We start from the raw sequence: 21,627 nt of genomic DNA, 5'->3' as shown, positions 1-21,627 counted from the left end.
TTCCCTCTTCCATCCCTCCCTGCTTGGGATTTTATCCTCCCCCCACAATGCCCGTTGCCACCAACTGCCATGCTGCTCCTCCTCCCCTGCTCAGGATTGCTTTTGCAAGTGCTTCTCTCCTCCCCTGGTCATTTGCCAGGTTCTGCCACCCTGAACCAGCCTGCCACTGCTTCTGATCCCCCCCTTCTACCCTGCCACCGCTGCTGCTTCTGATTCTACTTGCCAGCCCACTGACACCGCAACTGTACACCCCTCCACCACATCGTGCCACTGGAGCAAAGTAACAGGAATTCAACTTCCTGCTTCCTTGCTGTTGAGTACGATGTTTTGTAGCAAACCTGAGAAAAGCAAAAACATTTTGCCAGTAACACACATACATACACACACACACTGCCCTGAAACAATGCTAGGCATGGGATATTGTGGAGGATGCAAAATGGTGGCCAGGTGTCAAGCCAGTTGTTGAGGCCACAAAACAAAACCCTTTAGGAAATAAGAACAAAGCTGTGTTACTGCTATTGCTGTTAGGGAGCCCTGCTGGAGAATTTTTCAATTCCTGGAAAAATTGGTGAAATCCCCCCCCACCCCCGATCCTCTCCCTGAATACTTTGAGAGGCCCTTTGCACCCAGCTCTGGAGGAGGCCTCAGGAACATAGGTGTGCGCAGCACGTTTCATTAGGTGGTTCGGCCAGGAATTATTTTTTTAAGGTAAACATTGATTGAATATACAGTAATAAAGGACTTCTTTTTTCATTCATCAAACAAACAAAATAAACGAAAACTGAAGTAAACTGTTTTTTTTAATTAACAAGTAATCTGTACTGCACTGTTGTAATTATTTGATTTGGACTGAAGTAGAGGAGCATTAATTTGCTGTACTTATTGTCTTTAAATATGGTTAAATATCTCACAGTTACCTTGCTATTCTATTTCTACAATTCTTTTTCTCCTTTTTTTCATCCTCTCTTCATTTTCAGGCTGCATCCTATGCACATTTACCTCAGAGTAAGTTTGATTGATCTCAGTGGGGCTTACTTCTGAGTAGACATACATAGGATTGTGCTGCAGCTCTGTTTTAAAGCGACACAAGATACACACAGACCATGTTTACCAAAAGAACGACTTGAAAAAAATGGGGTTGGACACCCTAAAATAAGCAAGGGCAGATAGGAATTGTTTTAGCAAGCATTCTGAAAAAGATGCTGCTGAATGAACCCTCCTTAGCCAGGAGGTCCTGGGGGGGAATTGCATTTCTCCCCCCTTCCCCCTTTCTTTTCTATTGCTGGAGTCCAGACTGGGGTGGGCGGTGGGGCAGCGATGAGAAGAGAAGGCACGTAAACATACAATCTCTCTCTCTCTCTCTCTCTCTCTCTCTCTCTCTCTCTCTCTCTTATTATTATTATTATTATTATTAATTTATATAGCACCATCAATGTACATGGTGCTGTACTTCTCTCTTTCTTTTTTGTGACCCACCCAGAGAGCTTCGGCTATTGGGCAGTATAAAAATGTAATAAATAAAAAAATAAATTTCTCCCAAACATTACAATACCTGCAGGGCTGATGACGAGAGGAGGGCAGCAGCTCCAAAGCGGGGAGGGCCCCACTCCGCAGCTCTGGGCAGTCTTACTACTTACTGAAACAGTCCCCTCCTGAGCTCCACCACGTGCTACTTCCTGGCCTCAGCATGGCTGCTGCTCCCACCTTGTTCAGCAACTGGCGAGAGGCCAGGCAGAGCAGCTGGGAGCAGGGAGCGGCTGAGTGAGTGAGTGAAAGAGTGAGCCAGCGAGCTGGGGCGGGCAGCGGCTGCACCAGTGAAAAAAGCCTTCCGGAGGAGGAGCAGGGTGGGGAGCAGCTGAATTTGTCGCTCTTTCCTACAGCTAGCACCGGCCCTGCTACCGCAACATGGCGGCGGCGGATTAGGGTGTTCAGCTGAACCCTTTGAACCTGTTGTCCGCACGCCAATGCTCAGGAAAACCTAATATGAACTGAATTTGAAACATTTGGAGACTCAACGCTAGCACACATTAGGGGGGTAGGTCAGCCAAAATGAATGAAATACAAGGAATGAAATACAAAATAAGATCCCGAACATGCTCCACCCCCACACATTTGGGACCAGGTCACTGGTTTTCTGGTCGGAGGCACAGTTTCCAAGAAGCCTGGATCTTTCACACATGAGCCACATCTTGAAAAAGAAATAACTTCTACTGAAATCCATTTGACTCGCTTCCCAGGAAATGTGTTGAGAATCTGGGTGGCAGCAAAGCAGTATTGAAAAGGATCTTTGTTAAAAGGATTGATTACATATTTTAATGCCCCTGTGATAATCCTCCTTAATGCGCCTAATGCCGAAATGAATGCAAGGGGGGAAAAGCCATTCCCTTACTTGTCAAAACAAAGGACTTTTTTCCCCCTGCCAGTGACATATAACAGACTTGAGTATAAGCAACTGGAGCTAATTATCTTGTGACCAGCAGGCAGCCTTGAACAGATCTTAGCCGAAGTCTTCCATATAGCAGTTCTTCAGCTAGACCAAATTTGGGGGGAGGGGAGGTTTTATTCCGTTTAAAAACACTATTTAAAAGATTTCTAAATAATTGAACAGGAAGGCTCTAAATACTTTGGTGACGATTAGCAAGGAAAATTGTGGGATTTTTGTTTTTTTGTTTTTTCCATTTGCGTCACCACTTCTAAAGAATGTGTGTTATTTCACAGCACCTCTGGGAGTGAACGGGGTTGCTATTAATTAGCACGTTGCCGCCGATAACATTATGATGTTATTATTTTTGCCTCATCACACTTCAGGAAGTCAGCAGTGTAGTGAAGCATTTTGTCAGGCTGCAAGAAAATTCTATTTTGAATGAGGTGTATGTGTGTGTGTGTGTGTGTAATATATGCAGAGCGGGGGTGTAGAACTTCAGACCTGTGGGCCAAATTTGGCCTATCTGGGATCACAGTCCAGCCCTCCAGAATTCCCCAGAAGGCCATGCTCTTTCTGCCACCCACTGGTTTTTGTGCAGTTTTTTCCCCCATTCGCGAAGGCTGAAAAGTCTTTCCTAAGGCTAAGTTCCTGGCAGTAAGAGGTTTTAAGCCAAAATATGCTGGTATTTTTGGCCCAGACCCTTTTAGCCTTAGGTCCCGTCCAGCACTGGAATGCCCCCCACCCCCAGAACTTCCTGAGATGGAATTTGGCCCTCAGACTGAAATAGGTTCTGCATCCTTGGCTCAGAGGGTGAGATCAACCATCAGGCTACAGCGCCATACTGTAGGACAACAGAGAGTTGCAACTGACCAAGAGACCAATCACTCTGGCCTCTTCCTGTACCTTTAACGGCCACCTGATCTGAAGCAGTCAGCAGGCAAAGCTTTCAGTGGCATGGAGCAGAGTATACTGCTAATGCATCTGCAGCTTTTATTCAAGGCTGGTAAAAAGGATGAGAGCTCAAAACAGACACTTGGGAGCACAGTAGATCTCCTGGTTTTACACCCTGCTGGGGACTGGAAAGACCTGAGGTTTGTCGAACTCCTAGCAGGACATGGCTGGTGGGTTGTGTTCAATTTGGAGGGTCACACATTCGGCAGTACTTGCGCTGCCATTTCCCAATTATAGGGAAAGGTGAGTTCCTGGCTATGGGCCCCCAAAGACATGTTCTCTGCTGCCCCCAAGTACTAGATCGAATGATCTTAATTTATGGGAAGGTCAGGTTTGGTGGAGCATTAGAAGAAATCCCTTGACAATGAGAGCAGTTCAACAGTGGAACCAATTAGTGGGGTGGGGAAAGCATTCCCTTGCTGGAAATCTTTAGCCAGAGGCTGGATAGCTCTGGAAAGCTTTAAATCTGGATTTCCCTGATTTAAGCAGAGGACTGGACCAGATGGCCTCCAAAGTCCCATCGAACTCTGTGGCTGGATTCAGGCAATGTCAGTTGCCCTTACCTTCCATTGAAGTCAATAGGATTCTAGTTAAGTCATGACTAACTCACCCTATTAATTTCAGTGAGATCTAATTACAACTCACTGGTCAACTTTTTTTTCCTGTGCTTTTAGGTCCGTTAAGTCCAGTTTAATTCATTGTACTATTGAATTTGTCCCAAGTTTATTTCTTTTTGGCTCATTGGAATGTACTGATAACTTTTGTAAAATGCTTTTCCCCCACCACAAATGTCATTTATTTTGATAAAATAGTATTTATTGTGAGCAATTTTGGAAACAGTTGATGGTAGAAATGTGGCACATAAAGAAACCGAACTAAACTGAGTCTGGGTCCAATAGAGTCATCATGAAACTTCGATTTGCTCCTGTGCCACATTAGATTTTATTATCATTATTTGTACTGATGGGGGAGATACCTAAATAATCATGAAATACATTCTTTATTAAGCTCCTGCTCATACTAGTTTTAAGTTACAATGAATGTACAGAATTTGGCAATTGTGAATGTTTGAAATTTGTTGTGTTCAATAGTTACATGTGAAGGTTGGCAATACCACATTAATTTTTTAGTGTCCAGAAACAAATAAATACATCAGTGGCTGTTGATGATCTCCAAAAAGTGATTGCGGAAATTCATGTGTGTTTGAAAAAGTGGGAATATATTTCTATTTTCTTTTTCTTCTTTTTTATATAATATTTTTTTATTTGAATGTTATAACACATACAATAATCACACTACATCAACTTAATATACCACAATAATGAAATTAAAAAAGAACTTATTGAAATAATATAATACTGTCTCGTGCACCCCACCCTTTTCAAAATTGTAATGTATCCTGCGACGGTTTACTCCCTTTCCCTTTTTCTAATACAAATTTAACAAATGGACTCCAAACCTCATCAAAGTCATTTCGCTTCAGTAATCCTCTCTTAACTTTAATACTACTCATGAGTCTGTCATTAATAGCTATATCCCAGACTTCTTTATACCATTCTTCTATTTGATAATCCCTTTGTTCCTTCCAATTCCTGGCAATTATTAATCTAGCTGCAGTTAATAAGTTGTTTGTTAAATCTTTGCTATTTTGTGTACATTTAACCTCTTCATATATTGATAGTGCTATCTTTGGCCCTGTCATTACCTTCCATCCCATTATATCATTTATCTCTTTAAATACTATTTGCCAAAACCTCTGAATAGCTTCACAAGTCCACCACATATGGAAATAAATGCCTTTTTCCTGACAACCTCTCCAACAATATATGGAGTACTTTTTATCCATTTGGTGTAGTCTTACTGGTGTTAAATACCACCTCCATATCAATTTATAATAATTTTCCTTTATTCTTACCGACATAGTCTTTAATAGACTTTGGTTCCATATCTTTTCCCACTCTTGACTACTCAACTGTCTTTTCATATCTTGATCCCATGTCATTTTGTAATGTTCATGTTGCTCTTCCAACCCCAGCAATATCTTATATAAAGCACTCATTATACCCTTGCTAACTATCTTTCCCCCTCCCTCTTCGCTTTGTATGATCAGCTTTTCAATCTCCAGAGGCCTTTACAACATTTATCTAAAATGTCAGTTGTAACATTTACCAAATTTTGAACACTGACCACAATGTATGTAGCACATAGTTAAACTATGGAATTCACTTCCACAAGACGTGGTGATGGCCTCCACTTTGGATGGCTTTAAAAGGGAATTGGAAAATTCCCAGAGGAGAAGGCTATCAATGGCTACTAGTCCTGATGTCTAAGTGCTACCTCTAGTATCAGAGGCTGAAAGTCTGTTTACACCAGTTGCTGGGGCACATGGGTAGGAGGGTGTGGTTGCACCCATGTCCTGCTTGTGGGTTTGCCATGGGCAGCTAATTGGCTGCAGGGTGAACAGAATGCAGGACTAGATGGACCTTTGGTCTTATCCAGCATGGCTGTTCTTATGTTTTTATTTAATGAGTGGCAGACTCTCCATGTCTGACTCGCTTTGTGCAAGCCAAAACACAGGTAAAGTGGTTTCTAATGCTGCCTCCCCAGGGAGAACAGCTGCAGATGCTTTATTGGATCCTTTTCCTTATACACCTGAATTGCTCAATGATTTGTGTGCTTTGGCCTTGTGCACTGAAGCAAGCAGCTAAGGAGCATAAGGAGAGAAAGCTCAACCCTAGCAAGGGAAAGAACTCTTCCCTGGCCTTTGTTGGTGTTTACACTGCGGAGTGGGTGGATGGGTCTGAGTTCTCTGCTGTGGGACAGTTCAAAACCTTACCCCACCTTTCCAAACCTGAAACCCCTATAATTGGACTACAACTTCCATCATCTCCAACTAGTATACCCCAGTCATATTGGCTGGGGGTGATAGCAGTTGTAATCTAATGTATGTTGTCTTTCTTTGCTGTCTGTTTTATGTTTTTAAGTTTTGTATATTGATTTTTAATGTTTCAATCTTTTGCGAACCACCCAGAGAGCTTTGGCTATTGAGCGGTATAGAAATGTAATAATTAAATAATTATAATAACACTGCTGGAAGGTACCAAATTGGAAAAGGCTGCCTTATCCCCTAGTCTAGAAATACTCATCTAGGTCCCCCTATATCACATGATGTTTCTACACCAGTGTTCCACAAGACAGAAACATCTGAAATGTTGCTCAGAAAGACACAGCTGCCCCATTTCCCCTGCAATACTGGGATCAGTTCTCACTGTCAGAAAATGTCTTTTATTAGCTGTGCTGGGATTTCTCCCTAACTTTTTTTCCCCCTGCCTAAGGCTACCACAAGCCTTTCATTCCTTCCCTCTCAATAATCATCACATCGTTCACCTCTAAAACAGCATTTAGCTCTATGAAACCAAATAGAATGCTTTGATTGATTTCTCTTGCTTTATCAGTATCCATTTAGGCAGGAAGCTCGTTTGGAGTGATTTGCTTACACAACAATTTCAATAATGTTGTGTTAGTGAAATGAGTGTGGGAAATGGATTCAAATGAAGGACAAAGCTGCTGTTTGGATTAGGCTTTCTCTGCATACACCAAAAATGGATTTTAACCCCTATTTTACACACACACACACACACACACACACACAGCTGGGCTGGTTGTGACTGAAACCCCAAATGGCTCCATTTGGGGTTTCAGTCACAACCAGCCCAAACTCGAAGTGTGCTATCCAAGATGCTGAACCATATCCTAACAATAGGTTCAGCAACTTAGAAAGATCCTTTTAGAGTCCTGGCTGATTCTAACTGAAACCCAGAATGATTTAGAGCTCCACCAAAATTAGAGCCACTAGCCTCTATTGCATTAGGCAGAAGAAGATGGCTGCCTCAGGCAGCCATTGTTGGGGCAGCATCAACACCACCTTTCCTTGCTATTCCTCCTGCATCAGTCCAGCCTCTTTCCTCCCAGCGCATTACAGAAAACACCACTGGGAAAGGCTTGTGATTGAGTTGAGTAGGCAAGGCAGAGAGGCCACCAGCCCAGACTGGACACTCTAGGAGTCCTCACGCATGTGCAAGCAGTGCTGTGTTCAATGGGTGCACATTGTAGCTGCTGCTGCATTGTAGTGTTCATCTGAGTGGGCAGTGAGCAGTACCAAACAGAACAGTGTGTGGATAGCGGCACAGCTTAGGGAGCCCACCTGTGCCCCCTAAGCTGGCTTGCTGCCTTCAGATGTGGGAGAGGGGGGCACTGTGTATATAGTCAGTGGTGCTGCACAGGGCCACACACAGCTGCATGTTGCCCACCCATGACATAAAGCAGCTGTGCCCTCATATATAATCAGAACATTTTCTGGCCGTAGAGGCAGGAGGCTATAAATAAATAAATGCTCCATGTCTCTGTCCCAGCTATTTGCCTTTTTTGTCCTCTCTATCACTGCTCTGCCCACTCACCTGGCTCCTGTTTGACCCCCTTTTCACCTTTGTACTGGATGATACTCCAGAGGAGGCAGGCCGACGGTCATATCCAGCAGCCAGGTTCCTGGGGATTCATCTCACCTGCTCCAAGACCAATCTGAAAGGTCAGCCAATTTCCTCCCAATCAACTAGTTAATATTCTGGAGTGGCTTCTCTCTGCTCGGCTGCTAGGGAGCAGGCGGTGCTTGAAGGAGGCACAGGAGCAGGCAATCTAGGTTATTCATTCAACTTCGTAAAGCATGCTGTCTGCTAGCATCTAGGGACCTGTGCGTAGTGTGTGAGTAGCTTTAGTTTTCAACCTAAAAAATCAAAACAGATCTGCAAACAGGTTTTCTTGGCTGTGCTATAGGAGACCAAAGCCAGCTGTCAGAGTGGCTTAATAACAATGTCTGTAACTTGCTGTTCAGTAGCTTTGATTTTCTACATTTTGATATTCCCTGACCTCCAGATAGTAGTTTTTTTGAAGGGGGTTTTGGCCATGGAAGGAAAAACTAGGCTGTAAGTGGATAGTTAAGCATACAAGACATTATGTATACAGACTTTGAAGCGGATCTCCTTTGCTGGCTTAATTTCGAGTCAAGGTGTGATTTGGATAATCCTGACCTTGTTCTAAAAGTGCACATTTGCATATATTCAAAATATACTCAGAGTTGGCAACATTTAGTGTTTTCATCTAAGAAAGAAGAATGGAGGAACAAGCCAAGCAAAGCTACAAATCTTTGTGCTGGGTTCCCTGGATTAACTGTTTTTTAAATGACCGGTTGTACATGATTATTGTTTTTAACTCCTCTGCATTTGGTTGAATGTGTAGGATATGAAATAGTTCTATTGACCATCCACGTCAAGCCAAAGCATACCACATTTAATTCTACTGAAAGCAGTAAAAGTGCTCCACTTTGACAGGATTGGGTCCTGGTGGTTCAGGCATATACTTGGACTGTTCTTCCATTATAGTTGAATGTCTGGAATAAATGCTGGCAAGACAAACACATTCCATTTGTCAAACCACCATTTTACTTTATATTATAGGCTGCTCTTGAACAGTGTCTGAAAACTTACTTGTAATGAGTAACCCAAATCAGCATGATACATAACTTTCATTTTTATATGGTTGTTGATGAGATTGAGATGATGATGATGATGATACACTTTTTAGAGAATGTGTTTTCCTGTTGTATCGCTCCAGTGTGGAAAACTACTCATTTAGCTCTTTAAAGATTAGGGTTCTGTTTTTTGCCTCCCTACATTAGCATTAAGAAGGAAATGAGCTAAGCCAGCTCCAGACCTGGTATAGTTCTTTCTCCATCCTGAAGGTGAGCTGGGCCTTGGATCCTGCAGAACACCTGCAGGGTGCCTCCATTTTGTGCTGTATGATGTCAGAGCTCTAACATCAGAAATGCGCCACCTGCAGATTTTTTACAGCCTCATAGAAGAGGCTTGTGATGTCGTCCCTTTCTGAGGTCAGAACTCTCTCTCTCTCTCTCTCTGCCCTCAGAGGGTGAACTCTGAAAAATCCAATGGTGCCTGGGATGCCCTCTCGGGGGCTATAGGATTGCAGTCGTAGTCTTACATATCAGTCAGAAAGAATTACCTTGCAATCCTATACATCTCTACTCTAAAGTAAGACCCATTTAGTTCAGAAGGGCTTTCTACAAATCTTGCATATGATTACCTGGAAAAAACTGTTACCCAGAGGACCTTTTCTTTTGTCACTCCCAGATTGTGGAATGACCTCCAGAGGAGATTTGTAAAAATCTCTCTCTCTCTCTCTCTCTCTCTCTGAACTTAAGACAGCTTTAAAGACCAGCCTTTTCTGGCAGGCCTACCCAGATGAATGTGAAATCAAGAATTTTTAAGATGTGTTGATTTGTTGTACTAATGTTGTTCCCCGCCTCAGTCGAAAGGGAGGGGCGGGTAATTAATAATAATAATAATAATTTGCATTGAACACAGTGGGACTTACTTTGGAATAAATATGGATAGAATTGAGCTGAGAGTCTCCATATAATCAAGTGGGAGTTTAAAAGGTTTAACATTGGTTGTGCAGTATCTTTCGCTGTATGGTGTTCTTAGGTCTTTAAAGGTTGTGCAGTCTCCTTCTGTAGTGCTAAGGTGTCCTTTTTTTAAAAAAGACAAGCATGTATATTTGTTCCCTGAGCAAGGCTCTTTCTTCCTCTCCATTACATAGAGATGAAATATTATACTGCTGCATCCATGCTAGTGCAGAAATTAACAGAAAAATGCAGATTTTTTTTAATGACTTAGCTATGCCCCCACTAGGAGAAAAACCCTCTAGAGAAAGACAGAATAGTTTATCTTTTTTCTTACAGTTGAGATACAGTTATAGATACACACATACAATTGACATCAATATATATCAGCTTTCCCCCAACCTGTTGCCATGCAGATGTTCGTACTCCAACTCCCATCAGCATGGGCAATGGAATGCTGAGTATTGTGTTCTGACAACATCTGGAAGGTACCCAGTTGGGGGGAAGGCATTATTGGAGACTTGTGACTTCCCTAATGACAGGGGGTGGGAAGACATTATTGGAGGCTTGGATCACACAGTGGGAGTGATTGAAAAGCTTTGAAGCCCTAAGGTTAGGAGATGGACGGAAATATAATATTAATTATACAGGATGAAAAAGGAGAAGATTGATTATGCAGAGAATTATTCTCTCACCTAGATGTCAAAATGAACTCCCAATAATTAGATTAGAAGTTCTTTGCCATGCAATTGATGGAACAGTGATTAACACTTCAGAAGCTAATAGTTGACTCCCCCAGCATGCACAGTTGTTTGAAAAAATACAGCATCTTCCAGAAATGTTGACTCCAAGATTTTCTGGCATTTCCTGGAAGAGGTCTGTTAGGGCTCTTACCTTTTTAAATGTGCTTATTTCTTCTCGTTTTATGGTCCATCTGTTTGTACAAACTTTCACAACTAAGGAAAAAAGGTTGTTTCCAGTGGTGCAATCTTTCCATGTCTCAATCCAACATTTCATGACTCTGCGAGTTATAGAAGTTCTTCTCCAGAATAATATATATTGCAGATATAGTATTGCAGCAGACCAAAATTCTTCGTTGGATTCAAATTCCATTTTAGGGATGGGCGAACTCCCCCACATCCTGTTTGCGTGCTACTCACCAGACTCCCACCAGTTGCCCAACCTCAGAAGGTGCGTGCAGTGAGCCCCCAGATGGTCCACAAGTGCTTGGCGAGAGCTTGTGACTTCTGTTTATCCACGGTGGGAATATTGATGGAAATCACAATTTGGGAAAATTTGTGGTTGTAAATATCACAAAAATGCAGGTGTAAATGACAATTTACATCTACTTTTTTGTGCAAATTGTCCTGTTTACAGCTGCAAAGTTGTGCAAATTGTGACTTCCGTAAATGTATATCAAATATTCTAGCCCCTAGCCAATTGGGGCTCTATAAGTGAAAAACAACACCTTAAATTGGCTTGGAAACAGATTGGAAACCACTGTAGTTGGTTCAAGAACAGTGATATTTGGGCTCAAAAGTGTACTCAAAACAGCAGCTTGGCCACCCCATTTTGACTAACTGTAGTTTCTGAACACTTTTCAAGGCCAGCCCCATGTAAAGTGCATTACAGTATTTCTAAATGAGGGTAAATTAAGGCATGGATCCCTATGGCCATATCCACAGATCCTCCTTCCCCAGGAAGGCACCCAGATGGCACACCAGACAAACAGGTCCTCCAGGAGAAATGTTGGGTCCAGGAATTCCCCCCAAGCTTCAAACCAGGTCCTTTTGAAGTGTGCCAGACCAGGCTGTACCTCCAATAACAGGCTGGCTTGTCTGCTGACCAAGAAAGCCTCCATTTTTTTCTGGATTGAGTCTCCTCCAATCACTGTGTCTAGACAACAGCTCTGGACTCCGCAGTCTCCTTGACATCAGTTGAAAAAGAGAGATAGAGCTGAGTGTCACCAGCATAGTAATGAGACCTAATCCTAAAACTGCAGATGACCTCAGTGGTTTTAAATAGATGTTTAAAATAGAGGACAATATAAATCCCTGAGGGATCCCATAAGCCAACAGCCATGAAGCCATGCATAGAATCATAGAATAGCAGAGTTGGAATGGGCCTACAAGGCCATCGAGTCCAATCCCCCTGCTCATTGCAGGAATCCACCCTAAAGCATCCCTGACAGATGGTTGTCCAGCTGCCTCTTGAATGCCTCTAGTGTGGGAGAGCCCACAACCTCCCTAGGTAACTGGTTCCATTGTCGTACTGCTCTAACAGTGAGGAAGTTTTTCCTGATGTCCAGCCGGAATCTGGCTTCCTGTAACTTGAGCCCGTTATTCTGTGTCCTGCACTCTGGGAAGATCAAGAAGAGATCCTGGCCCTCCTCTGTGTGACAACCTTTTAAGTACTTGAAGAGTGCTATCATGTCTCCCCTCAATCTTCTCTTCTCCAGGCTAAACATGCCCAGTTCTTTCAGTCTCTCTTCATAGGGCTTTGTTTCCAGACCCCTGATCATCCTGGTTGCCCCTCCTCTGAACATGCTCCAGCTTGTCTGTGCCCTTCTTGAATTGTGGAGCCCAGAACTGGACACAATACTCTAGATGAGGCCTGACCAGGGCCAAATATAGAGGAACCAGTACCTGCCATGATTTGGAATCTGTACTTCTATTAATACAGCCCAAAATAGCATTTGCCTTTCTTGCAGCCATATTGCACTGTTGGCTCATATGCTGAGCTCATATGCAGTAGTCCTTCAGCACTGTCTGAGAATGTTCAGTCAAATAGAATTAGAACCACCAGAAAATGGTGCCCTCATTCCCCATATCAGCCAAACATGATACCATGATCCAGGGTATCAAATGGTTCTGAGAGATCCAACTGAACCAATACGCATGCACACACCCTGGCCTTTCCCAGCATAGGCAATCAAAGCTGTTCTGTCCCCAAACCAATCTGAAATCCAGAGTGGAAAGGCTCCACTTGCCCAGGAAAGCCTGGTACTGCTCACCTTTAAACATCTAAATGAAGGAACTCTGTACTGATTATAATACAAAGTAATAAAATCAAGCTCAGCAGTTGAGTAGATATTTTGCTTGGGGGAGATCCTACGTGCAGCACTTGTTATCCCAGGTGAAGTATCTGCTGCTTACTTAAGATTCTTTTAGCAGCGAGTGCCAGGGATTGAACATTGGGGTCTTGTGTATACAGTGCATATGTTATACCACTGAGATATGGGCCCTGGCCTCCTATTCTCCAGACAAGATTTTGTAAATTGGAAGAGAGGTCTTTTTCTGGTCTTTTCCTCTCAGTCTGCCAGTGTGCTCCAATTATTTAGTCAGGACAAGTGGGTTAGCGAAAATATCTCTGGACTAGTAAATTTTGTGGACTTACCTGCAGGGCTGTTTTGGATCTGGAGGTCTACAGTTTCAGAGGTGGTACAATGTATGTTTCTGGGTAGACCTATAAAGCCCTATATGGCCTTGGGTAAGGCTACCTGAAAGACCACTTTCTCCCATATGAGCCAGTCTGGGTCTTATGATCTTCCGGTGAGACCCTTCTTTGGAAACTGCTGCCTTCAGAAGCGTGTTCGGTTTCCGGTGTGAAAGAGAGCCTTCTCAGTGTTTCCTCCCAAGGGCGGCTAGGTGCATTCCCTGTTGGTTGTCCTTCCACCGGCAGGCAAAGACCGCTTTGTTCAAGCAGGCCTTTGGCATGTAAGCAGGTCTGTTATGTTAGATGTTTTTATTCTGTTGTTGTTGTTTCTAATTGTTTTAGTACGTTTGTTTTAGTATTGTTTAAATCAAGTTTTATTTATGATTGTAAGCTGCCTTGAGTGGCATTTTCCTTGGTACAAAGACAGGGTACAAATCAAATAGATAACTAAGTGGTCCCCTTCTAACTGTTGACAGATGGATAGCTTTTCATATTCTTTCCCCATCTTCAGCTGCTTTCTGCCCTTACCTTTGTGTGCCACATAAGGGCAGTGATGTTGGTTCTGGCTGGAGAAGATGAGAGCATGTGTTGTCCTTCTCTTGCTTGATTCTGCAACATTTGATGGGTCTTGCTGGCCCACCAGAACCTGGCCCATATGGTTACACAAATTCACCCCATCCTCACGTAGAAATAAGATTGTAGGTTTTCCTACTAAGTGGAGCAGTATCTGTGCTCTGCTTGCCACTAATAGGGTCAGTGTTTAACTGCAAGAGCATGTCACCATTAGCAGTCCATCGGATTTTGGGCTGCCAGAAGCCAAGCTGATATACGGATGATTTAGGAGACATGATTTTCAGTCCATCGTAATGCTCCCAGAACAGCATATTCGAGCTATCCCAGCCTCCAAACGAGATTGCCTTTTGGCGCGGAGGCCAGGGTGACAACACTCGAGTTAATGCGCGAAAAGGTCAAGAGGAGAATAATTCACTTTCACCTTGCCACAGAGGGGAAAACTGCAGTAAAATCTGCCCGTTTATTGGCAAGATTATATATAAACACGTAGTTCATATCTCCAGCCACCTCCTCGGCATCCGTCCAGCCAGAGCTGTTGTCATCACCTCCTTTCCTAATCAAGTGGTGGATTATCTTGTCCTGATAAATTGGAACCAACATCTACTGGGCAGAGAAAGAGAGAGAGAGAAGAGAGAGAAATAAGTCTTACATGAAGTAATTTGCTAGCCTGTAGCTAATGGGGTAGCAGATGTCTGGATCAAGCCCCTGAGCTTGTAGTGCGCAGCCCAACAGAATGATTTGCGGTGAACAGCGTAAATGTCTTTAAAGGAAGACATCGCTAAACAGGCGCACAGTTAAGCATGATATATTTGGGGACAGGGGACAAAGGGAAACGGAGAAGCTATAATGGGTATTGTTTTTAGAGAGTCTATATGGCTGATTTGAACTCATTTGCCCTGGAAGGGACCATTTTTATGAACTGGGCTCTTGGGCAATGTGCTTGCGTGAAAAAAAGAAAAGGGAAGCACAGCACTGCTGAGCATCTTTTTAAAAAGAATCCAACGCTATTGAGCCATGAGACAGTGGCTCATTGTTCTTGGGGTTTTGCGAGTTGATTACTCTCAACTTATTCAGGGTAAATAAACTATTTTCTTCCTCTTAAACCCCACTGAGACAAACATTAGCATTTGCTAAGCACACAACTGTGTGGGAAGGTTTTATTTAAGCAAGAGACAAAGCAGGGGGGAGTTCTTGTTCTGATAAACAAACCAGGCGTTTTGTTTTGTTTTTCTGAATTCCACTCTGAAACAATAGAAAAGCGGTTCGCAAAATGATCTGCCACAGCTGGAATACGCAGCCATTGGTATAATGCTGGGAGAGGTTGCAAAAATAGATTTTGAATTTCTGAGGCCAACTTCACAGTTGGGTATACGTCTCTTGCTTGGGACACCAATGCCATCCATTGTCGTGCAAGCGAAAAGTCCCCAGCTTAATTTCTGCCACCTGGAATGACCCTGGCCTGAAACCTCAGGCAGTTGCTGCCATAAGAACATAAGAAGAGCCATGCTGGATCACACCAAGGGGCCATCCAGTCCAGAACTCTGTTCACACAGTGGCCGACCAGAGGTTGACAGGAAACCGACAAGCAGGACATGAGTGCAAAAGCACCTTCCTGCCCATGTTCCTCAGCAACCAGTGTACATAGGCATACCCACTTGAATGTTAAGATGCTTTTTAATAATGTGCTGCTTTTAATAATGTGTTAGTTTTAAATATTTTAATTATATGTATTTTATGGCATTTGCCTTTTTGTTGTATCCCGCCTCGATCCGGAAGGAGAGGCGGGTAACAAATAAATATATTATTATTATATTATTACTGATGCTGGAGGTAGTATAAAGCAGTTAGGGTAAGTACTAGTCTGTGTAGTGGCTGGGAGGGACTTCAAGTGGTTCAGGGTTTAATTCAGGTGGTTCAGGGCTTAATTCCACCTCTATACACCCCCTCAGCTGGGCTGCATTTTTGCCACAGTGGCACCCCGCCCCAAAAAAGGCTTGAAAGCGAGCCACATTTGTCTCTGTAGCAGTTTGCCAACAAATTTCAGGGGAAGACCACCTTTTATTAGCCCATTTTTTGTGGGAGAGGTGACACGGGGCAGTCCAGGTCATGTGCAGGCCATGAGTTGCCCACATCTGGTGTAGAGAATACTGAACCAGATAGATTAGGTCTGAAGCCATTTAAGGCAGCTACTTATATTCTGATACTAAAGGCCTGTACAACCCTTTGGGCACTGGGAGTCACATGTGGCGTTGGCTGGGGGGTGGGGCATGCATGTGCGGTTTACAAAGATTATGTACATGTATGCATGTGCACACCCATCCCAGTGATCCTGATACAGGTCACTCTTTCCTTGCTGCTCACAGCAGAAGGGAAATTGCTCTCTTACAAGGAGCATATGACTCCCTTGTAACAACAGCTTCTCTTGCTACTGGTCTGTTTCCAGGCACAATTGAAAGTACTGGTTCTCTGACGTCTAAAGCCCTATACAGCTTGGCTACCTGAAGAAGAAGGGGGGGAAATAGTATCCCATACTAGTCTACCTGGCTTTTAAGATCTGGGGGGGGCATCCTTTTCCTAGTACCACTGCCATCAGAGGCACATTTGGTGGAGGCACAAGAGATGGCCTTCTCTGTGGCTGCTCCCAGGTTCTGGAACTCCCTGCCAAGGGATGTTAGGCTGCCCGTCGTCCTTCCACCTGCTGGCAGACATGTTTTTTATTCAAGCAGGCCTTTGAGATGTAAGCTCGTCCGTTGGGTTGGGTGCTGTTTTTATTCTTTTGTTGTTGTTGCTTTTAATTGTGCTTGAATGCGTTTGTTTCATGATGGTGTTTTAGCAAAGCTTTTATTTTAAAATTTTGCTTTCTAGTCTTGTTAGCCTCCTTGAGTGCCATTTTCTTGGTAGAAAGGCAGAGTAACTCGAACAAACATGAGGACCGCCACCTTCCCCCCACCTTCCAACTATCTTAATACAGATCGGTCTTTCCTCACTGCTGCTACTAGTGAGGAAAGAGCCGTCTGAATCAAGATTGGAAGGAATTTGGTGATGGCCAAAGGGGGAAAAATAGAATAAAAATGCCAGCATATTGTCTCTTAAACCGGTTCCCTCCAATAACTAAGCATTAGGATTTCAACCTTTTTGATGGGGGGAAATGGTACAAAAGCTGGGAAACCTTTTAGTTGGTGGGAAATGGTACAAAAGATGGGGCCAGGAAACCCCTGAAGGCCAGATTGGGGTTGCAGGTCCATTGACCTATGAAATTGACTACACTATCAGAAGCCTTTGATCCTAGTGACCATACCTCTTACAGCTGTTTTTTTCCCCTTCTTTCCAGGGGAATCCCTACATGTGCAATGAGTGTGATGCCGCCATTGATGAACTGGCACATCCACCTGAACTGATGTTCGATGCCGAAGGAAGGCATCCCTACACCTTTTGGCAGTCTACCACTTGGAAGGGTTACCCCAAGCCTCTCCAGGTGAACATCACCTTGTATTGGAACAAAACCATTGAGCTAACGGACAACATAGTCATCACCTTTGAATCCGGCCGCCCAGACCTAATGATCCTGGAGAAGTCCCTCGACTATGGTCGGACGTGGCAGCCCTATCAGTATTATGCTACAGACTGTTTAAATGCTTTCAACATGGAACCAAAAACGGTGAGGGATTTATCCCAACAAACAGTCCTAGAAATCATTTGCACAGAAGAGTATTCTATGGGGTACATGGCAAACAGTAAAATCCTCCACTTTGAGATTAAGGATCGGTTTGCCTTTTTTGCCGGGCCTCGGCTTCACAATATGGCTTCTCTCTATGGTCAGCTCGACACAACCAAGAACCTAAGAGATTTCTTTACTGTCACAGACTTGAGGATAAGACTGCTTAGGCCAGCCACAGGGGAAATATATGTGGATCCGCAACACCTGGCACGCTACTTTTATGCAATCTCGGACATAAGAGTAGTTGGAAGGTAAGAAAAAACAAACTGGAATGATGGCGTTAATCCTCTACCTTTCTTTTCCTTTCTAAGAGAAAATTTCCATGGTAATTTAAATGTTGACCATTTTGTGGATATCCTTTCCAGAGAGACATGATTGCAATTCGCTCATTTAAAGCCTTAATTAAAGTTTAGACCAGGGGTGGGCAACTCATGGATGTCCAGATATTTCAGACTACAACTCCCATCAGCTGTAGCCAGCACAGCCAGTGGTGAGGGAAGGTAGGAGTTGTAATCCAAAACATCTGGAGGGTCATAAGTTGTCCACCCAATTTAGATCAACCAGCAAACCAGTTAGATTTTAGACCACGATCCGGGGAACATGTGAATCGATACGCATTTCTGCAGAAACATAGCTTGGCAAGTGCCATGTTTTTAGAATACCATTTGATTAAATGTCTTTTAATTTGGGTTTTTTCCAGTTTAAGAGGCAAGCAGAGCAGTTAACTTCAGCCTTTCCCAATGCAGTGCCTTACAGTTGTCTTGGACTGCAACTCTCATCATTCCTAGCCAACATGCTGTCTGAGAATGATGGAAGCTGCAGTCCAACACATCTGGAGGGCACCAGGTTTAGGGAAGACTGAGACAGCTGTTTCCTTGGATGCCCTGGGCACAAGCTGCGTATTAACTCCATCCAGTACAACCTATCCATTCTCACATATTGGAAGGAGAGGGGAGATAGATTTGCTGCTTACCAGAAGTTTCCCCATAAATGGTTGGGTTGGGGGAGAGAGAAGTACACCACCTCATAAAAGGATGATGTTTATCCAATGGTGTAGTAAATTTTGAAGTTCAGGCACTCATTGTGATGGCTCCCATAGCTAAGGAGAGTCCAAAATTTCAGGCAGTTCTGTGGATCCGTAACAACAAACCAGTTCACCAGGAGCAGGACTTCTGTGAAACTAATGGGTCTTAAGTGTTCATTCAAGACCAAGCCACCTCTAAATACTTGGCATTACAACAGAGAATGATATATTATAGTTGGGAAAATTCATTTCTCCTCAGTTACTGTGAGAATTTCAGCTAAGCTCAGAAGGAACAGGGAATTCGGAGGGGGATGGCATCAGCATTCCATGCTAATTTAAAAAATGCTGACATTGCATCGCTTCGAACCCTGGCTCCACTGCCCCACTGCACGCACCATCTCATGAACTAAAGAAGAGAGATAAAAATGTAAAACTGGTTCCTGGTGGCTAAATGAGAGTGTGGGAGCAGACATGGCATTTTGCTATGAGGCAAGGTGAAGCCACCTAAGGTGGCAGATTTGGGCCACCATTGAGGGGCCAGTGTGGGATCCAACCCAGGCTGCTTATGCACATTTGTTTCACTCGGCCTGTTCAGACAACACACTAAACCATGGTTAGGCCACTAACGCTTTTGCAGCAAATGGTTAGTGAACGTGTTTAAACCATGGTTATGTTGCCACCATGGTTAGAAATGGTTCAGACAGCATGCTAAGTCATGGTTTACACTGCACGGTAAGTCATAATGTTTAGTTCAAAATGCTTAACCACTATGACTTACTGTATTGTCTGAACAGGGTCACCGAGGTTTTTGCAAGAGGGGTCCCTGGTGGATTATGACACTTATTAGTAATTGGTGGGCGAGAAAACCATTCAGTTTTTCTGACTCATTGTTGGGCTGCTCCTGGTGTGTCAATAACTTCACTGACTTTACCTATGTTTGAAGAGGTGTCTAAATGTTTTATGAGATATTGGGAGGGCATCTTGTGTTAATGAGATTAACCAGCCATATAGGGAGAAATATCTGCTCCTTTTATATTTCCCTGCTTTTCAACGAATTGGCTCTTGCTTGGTTCTTGCGCTGTCAGAGGCCGCAAGAGTGAGCCATACAGAACAAGGTGTCCCTCCAAGTAGTTATACACTGGCATTGGATAGCAGAAGGGGATTAGAATTTGCCTCCCCTTCACTAAACGCATGGAAAGCAGGCACACATTCCAGTTTGGAAAGGGATTTGGGGACCACATCTTAGCAGTCGCTAGGGCTAAGGGCACTGGACAGGGCCAAGGACAGAGAAAGCAATTCTCAGCACAATTCTGTACAAGCCTACTCAGGGGTAAGTCCCAGCACATCAGCAATCAGGCCTGCACACCTCCATTCTATGCAACAGCCCTCAGGCCCTCAAAGCACAGCTGAACTCTTTGCAGGATACTGAAAGGTGAATTGCCTTTGAACGTCCTATTATCTCTGATCACTTGCCCAGGAGTAGTGTAAGAAGCTTGCTGGTGGATAGAGAACCCCCAGGACCTGTCTGAGCCATGGGAAGGCTTATCCCAGGTAGGACAACCTCAGGCCCGCAGGCCTAACCTGGCCCATGCTGGGTCCCAATCTAGCTCGCTGGGGGTTGAGCACCCTATAGCCCTTGCCCCCTCCAAGCCCCTCCCCCTAGAGATTGTTTCCTCCAATCTCTGATGGGGATTCCCCCACACCACTCAGTGCAACTTGCAGTAGCCGGACGCGTCCTTCCTGTGCCACTTGTGACCTGACTTGGAAATGAGCAGCATGGAAAGGAGTCGACCAATTTGGCTGGGCCTTGCAGAAGTCCACTCCTGCAAGCCCCAACCAGTTCCTTTCTCCAAGCCTCTCTCTGGCACATAGATTTTCTTTTAAGTGGGCAAGGTGGGGGCAGATGATGTCATGGGTGGGAACGACATCATCTGGCCTGCGTGCTTGGTGGGTGATTGGGACCCTCACCCAAAAGTGGTTGCTCTTCCCCGGCTTATCCTTAGCCACATTGAGCAATGCTCATGTGTTAGCTGGACGTTTGGATCCTGTCTTTGTTGCATTGGGTACTGTGTGCAGCACCCCCAATCCAGCTTCAGGATTGTTTGATGCAATCCCTTGCCGAACCCTGCTGTCACCTGAGATAGATAGATAGTTAAATAGATAGGATCCTCAAGCATTTGTAAATTTCAAGAATGGCCCTAATGCATTATTGATAGCTGAATATATATTTTAAAAAAAAAACTGGCTCAACATGTTAGAAGAATACAGACTGTCCAGTAAGTGCAGTCATCAGCAATCAGTAATTGATTTTATTATTATGTTCCAAACTCTTGACAGTGTTCAGTCTTAATATATGACTCTGTAGTCTTACGGCCTGCTCCTCCATGCTGGTGGTTTGCTGAAAGAGTCGAAAAGTTCTAGGGTGCATTTGGTACCCATTCCTAGCACACACCGTATCAGCTGTCGGTATGATTGTGTTAAACGTAGCCCTCTGCCACCATCCAACTGCAGAGGTCCTGCATAAGAACACTTGGACCCCCCTCTACTATTGGTGACAAGGGCAAAGGATCCATTATAGCCCTTTGCCTCCACCTTTTGTGGCTCTCAGGACCTTAACAATGCATACAACTCTGAACACCCTCAAGGTGAATGATGGAATCAGGGTTTTTCCTGGCAGGGAGTAGAGAAGAGGGTTGCTGAACTTCTTTCAGTCTGAGGCCCAGTTTCAAAGATGCTCTTGCAGGGTTTATTTCAGTAGTGAGTGGGGCCAAAAGAAATACAGGGCAGGGCCAGGATACTGAAAGTACCAGGATATTTTAGTTTAACTAAGCCTAAGGTGAGGCATTTCAACTTTTTAGATTGGGGAAAAAAGGACACAAAAGCCAGGAAACCATCAAATGATCATTGGTAGAGGGAACGGAGTATGGTCTCCTGGGAAACTTAGCGGCTGTCTTGGCTGCTGAGTTGGCAGTGCCTCCTTCAGAACCCCATGGTTTTCCTCCTACAGTGGCACTGGGTAATCCTGAGGC

At 44.0% G+C, this 21,627-nt stretch overlaps 1 protein-coding gene across 1 annotated transcript in view; it reads left to right on the top strand.

Annotated features, from left to right (window-relative positions):
• The window catches only part of NTNG1 (netrin G1), a 299,231-nt gene that overhangs the window by 88,668 nt on the left and 188,936 nt on the right, over positions 1–21,627 (top strand). The window contains exon 3 of the mRNA XM_063135534.1: positions 17,188–17,825. Within this exon, the coding sequence (XP_062991604.1) occupies positions 17,188–17,825 (638 nt within the window). The remainder of the gene's footprint in view (positions 1–17,187; positions 17,826–21,627) is intronic.

Source organism: Elgaria multicarinata, chromosome 1 (genome assembly GCF_023053635.1).
Source record: "Elgaria multicarinata webbii isolate HBS135686 ecotype San Diego chromosome 1, rElgMul1.1.pri, whole genome shotgun sequence".
Taxonomy (NCBI): Eukaryota; Metazoa; Chordata; class Lepidosauria; order Squamata; family Anguidae; genus Elgaria; species Elgaria multicarinata.
Note: the sequence above shows the minus strand (reverse complement) of the source record. Positions and strands in the feature narration are given on the sequence as shown.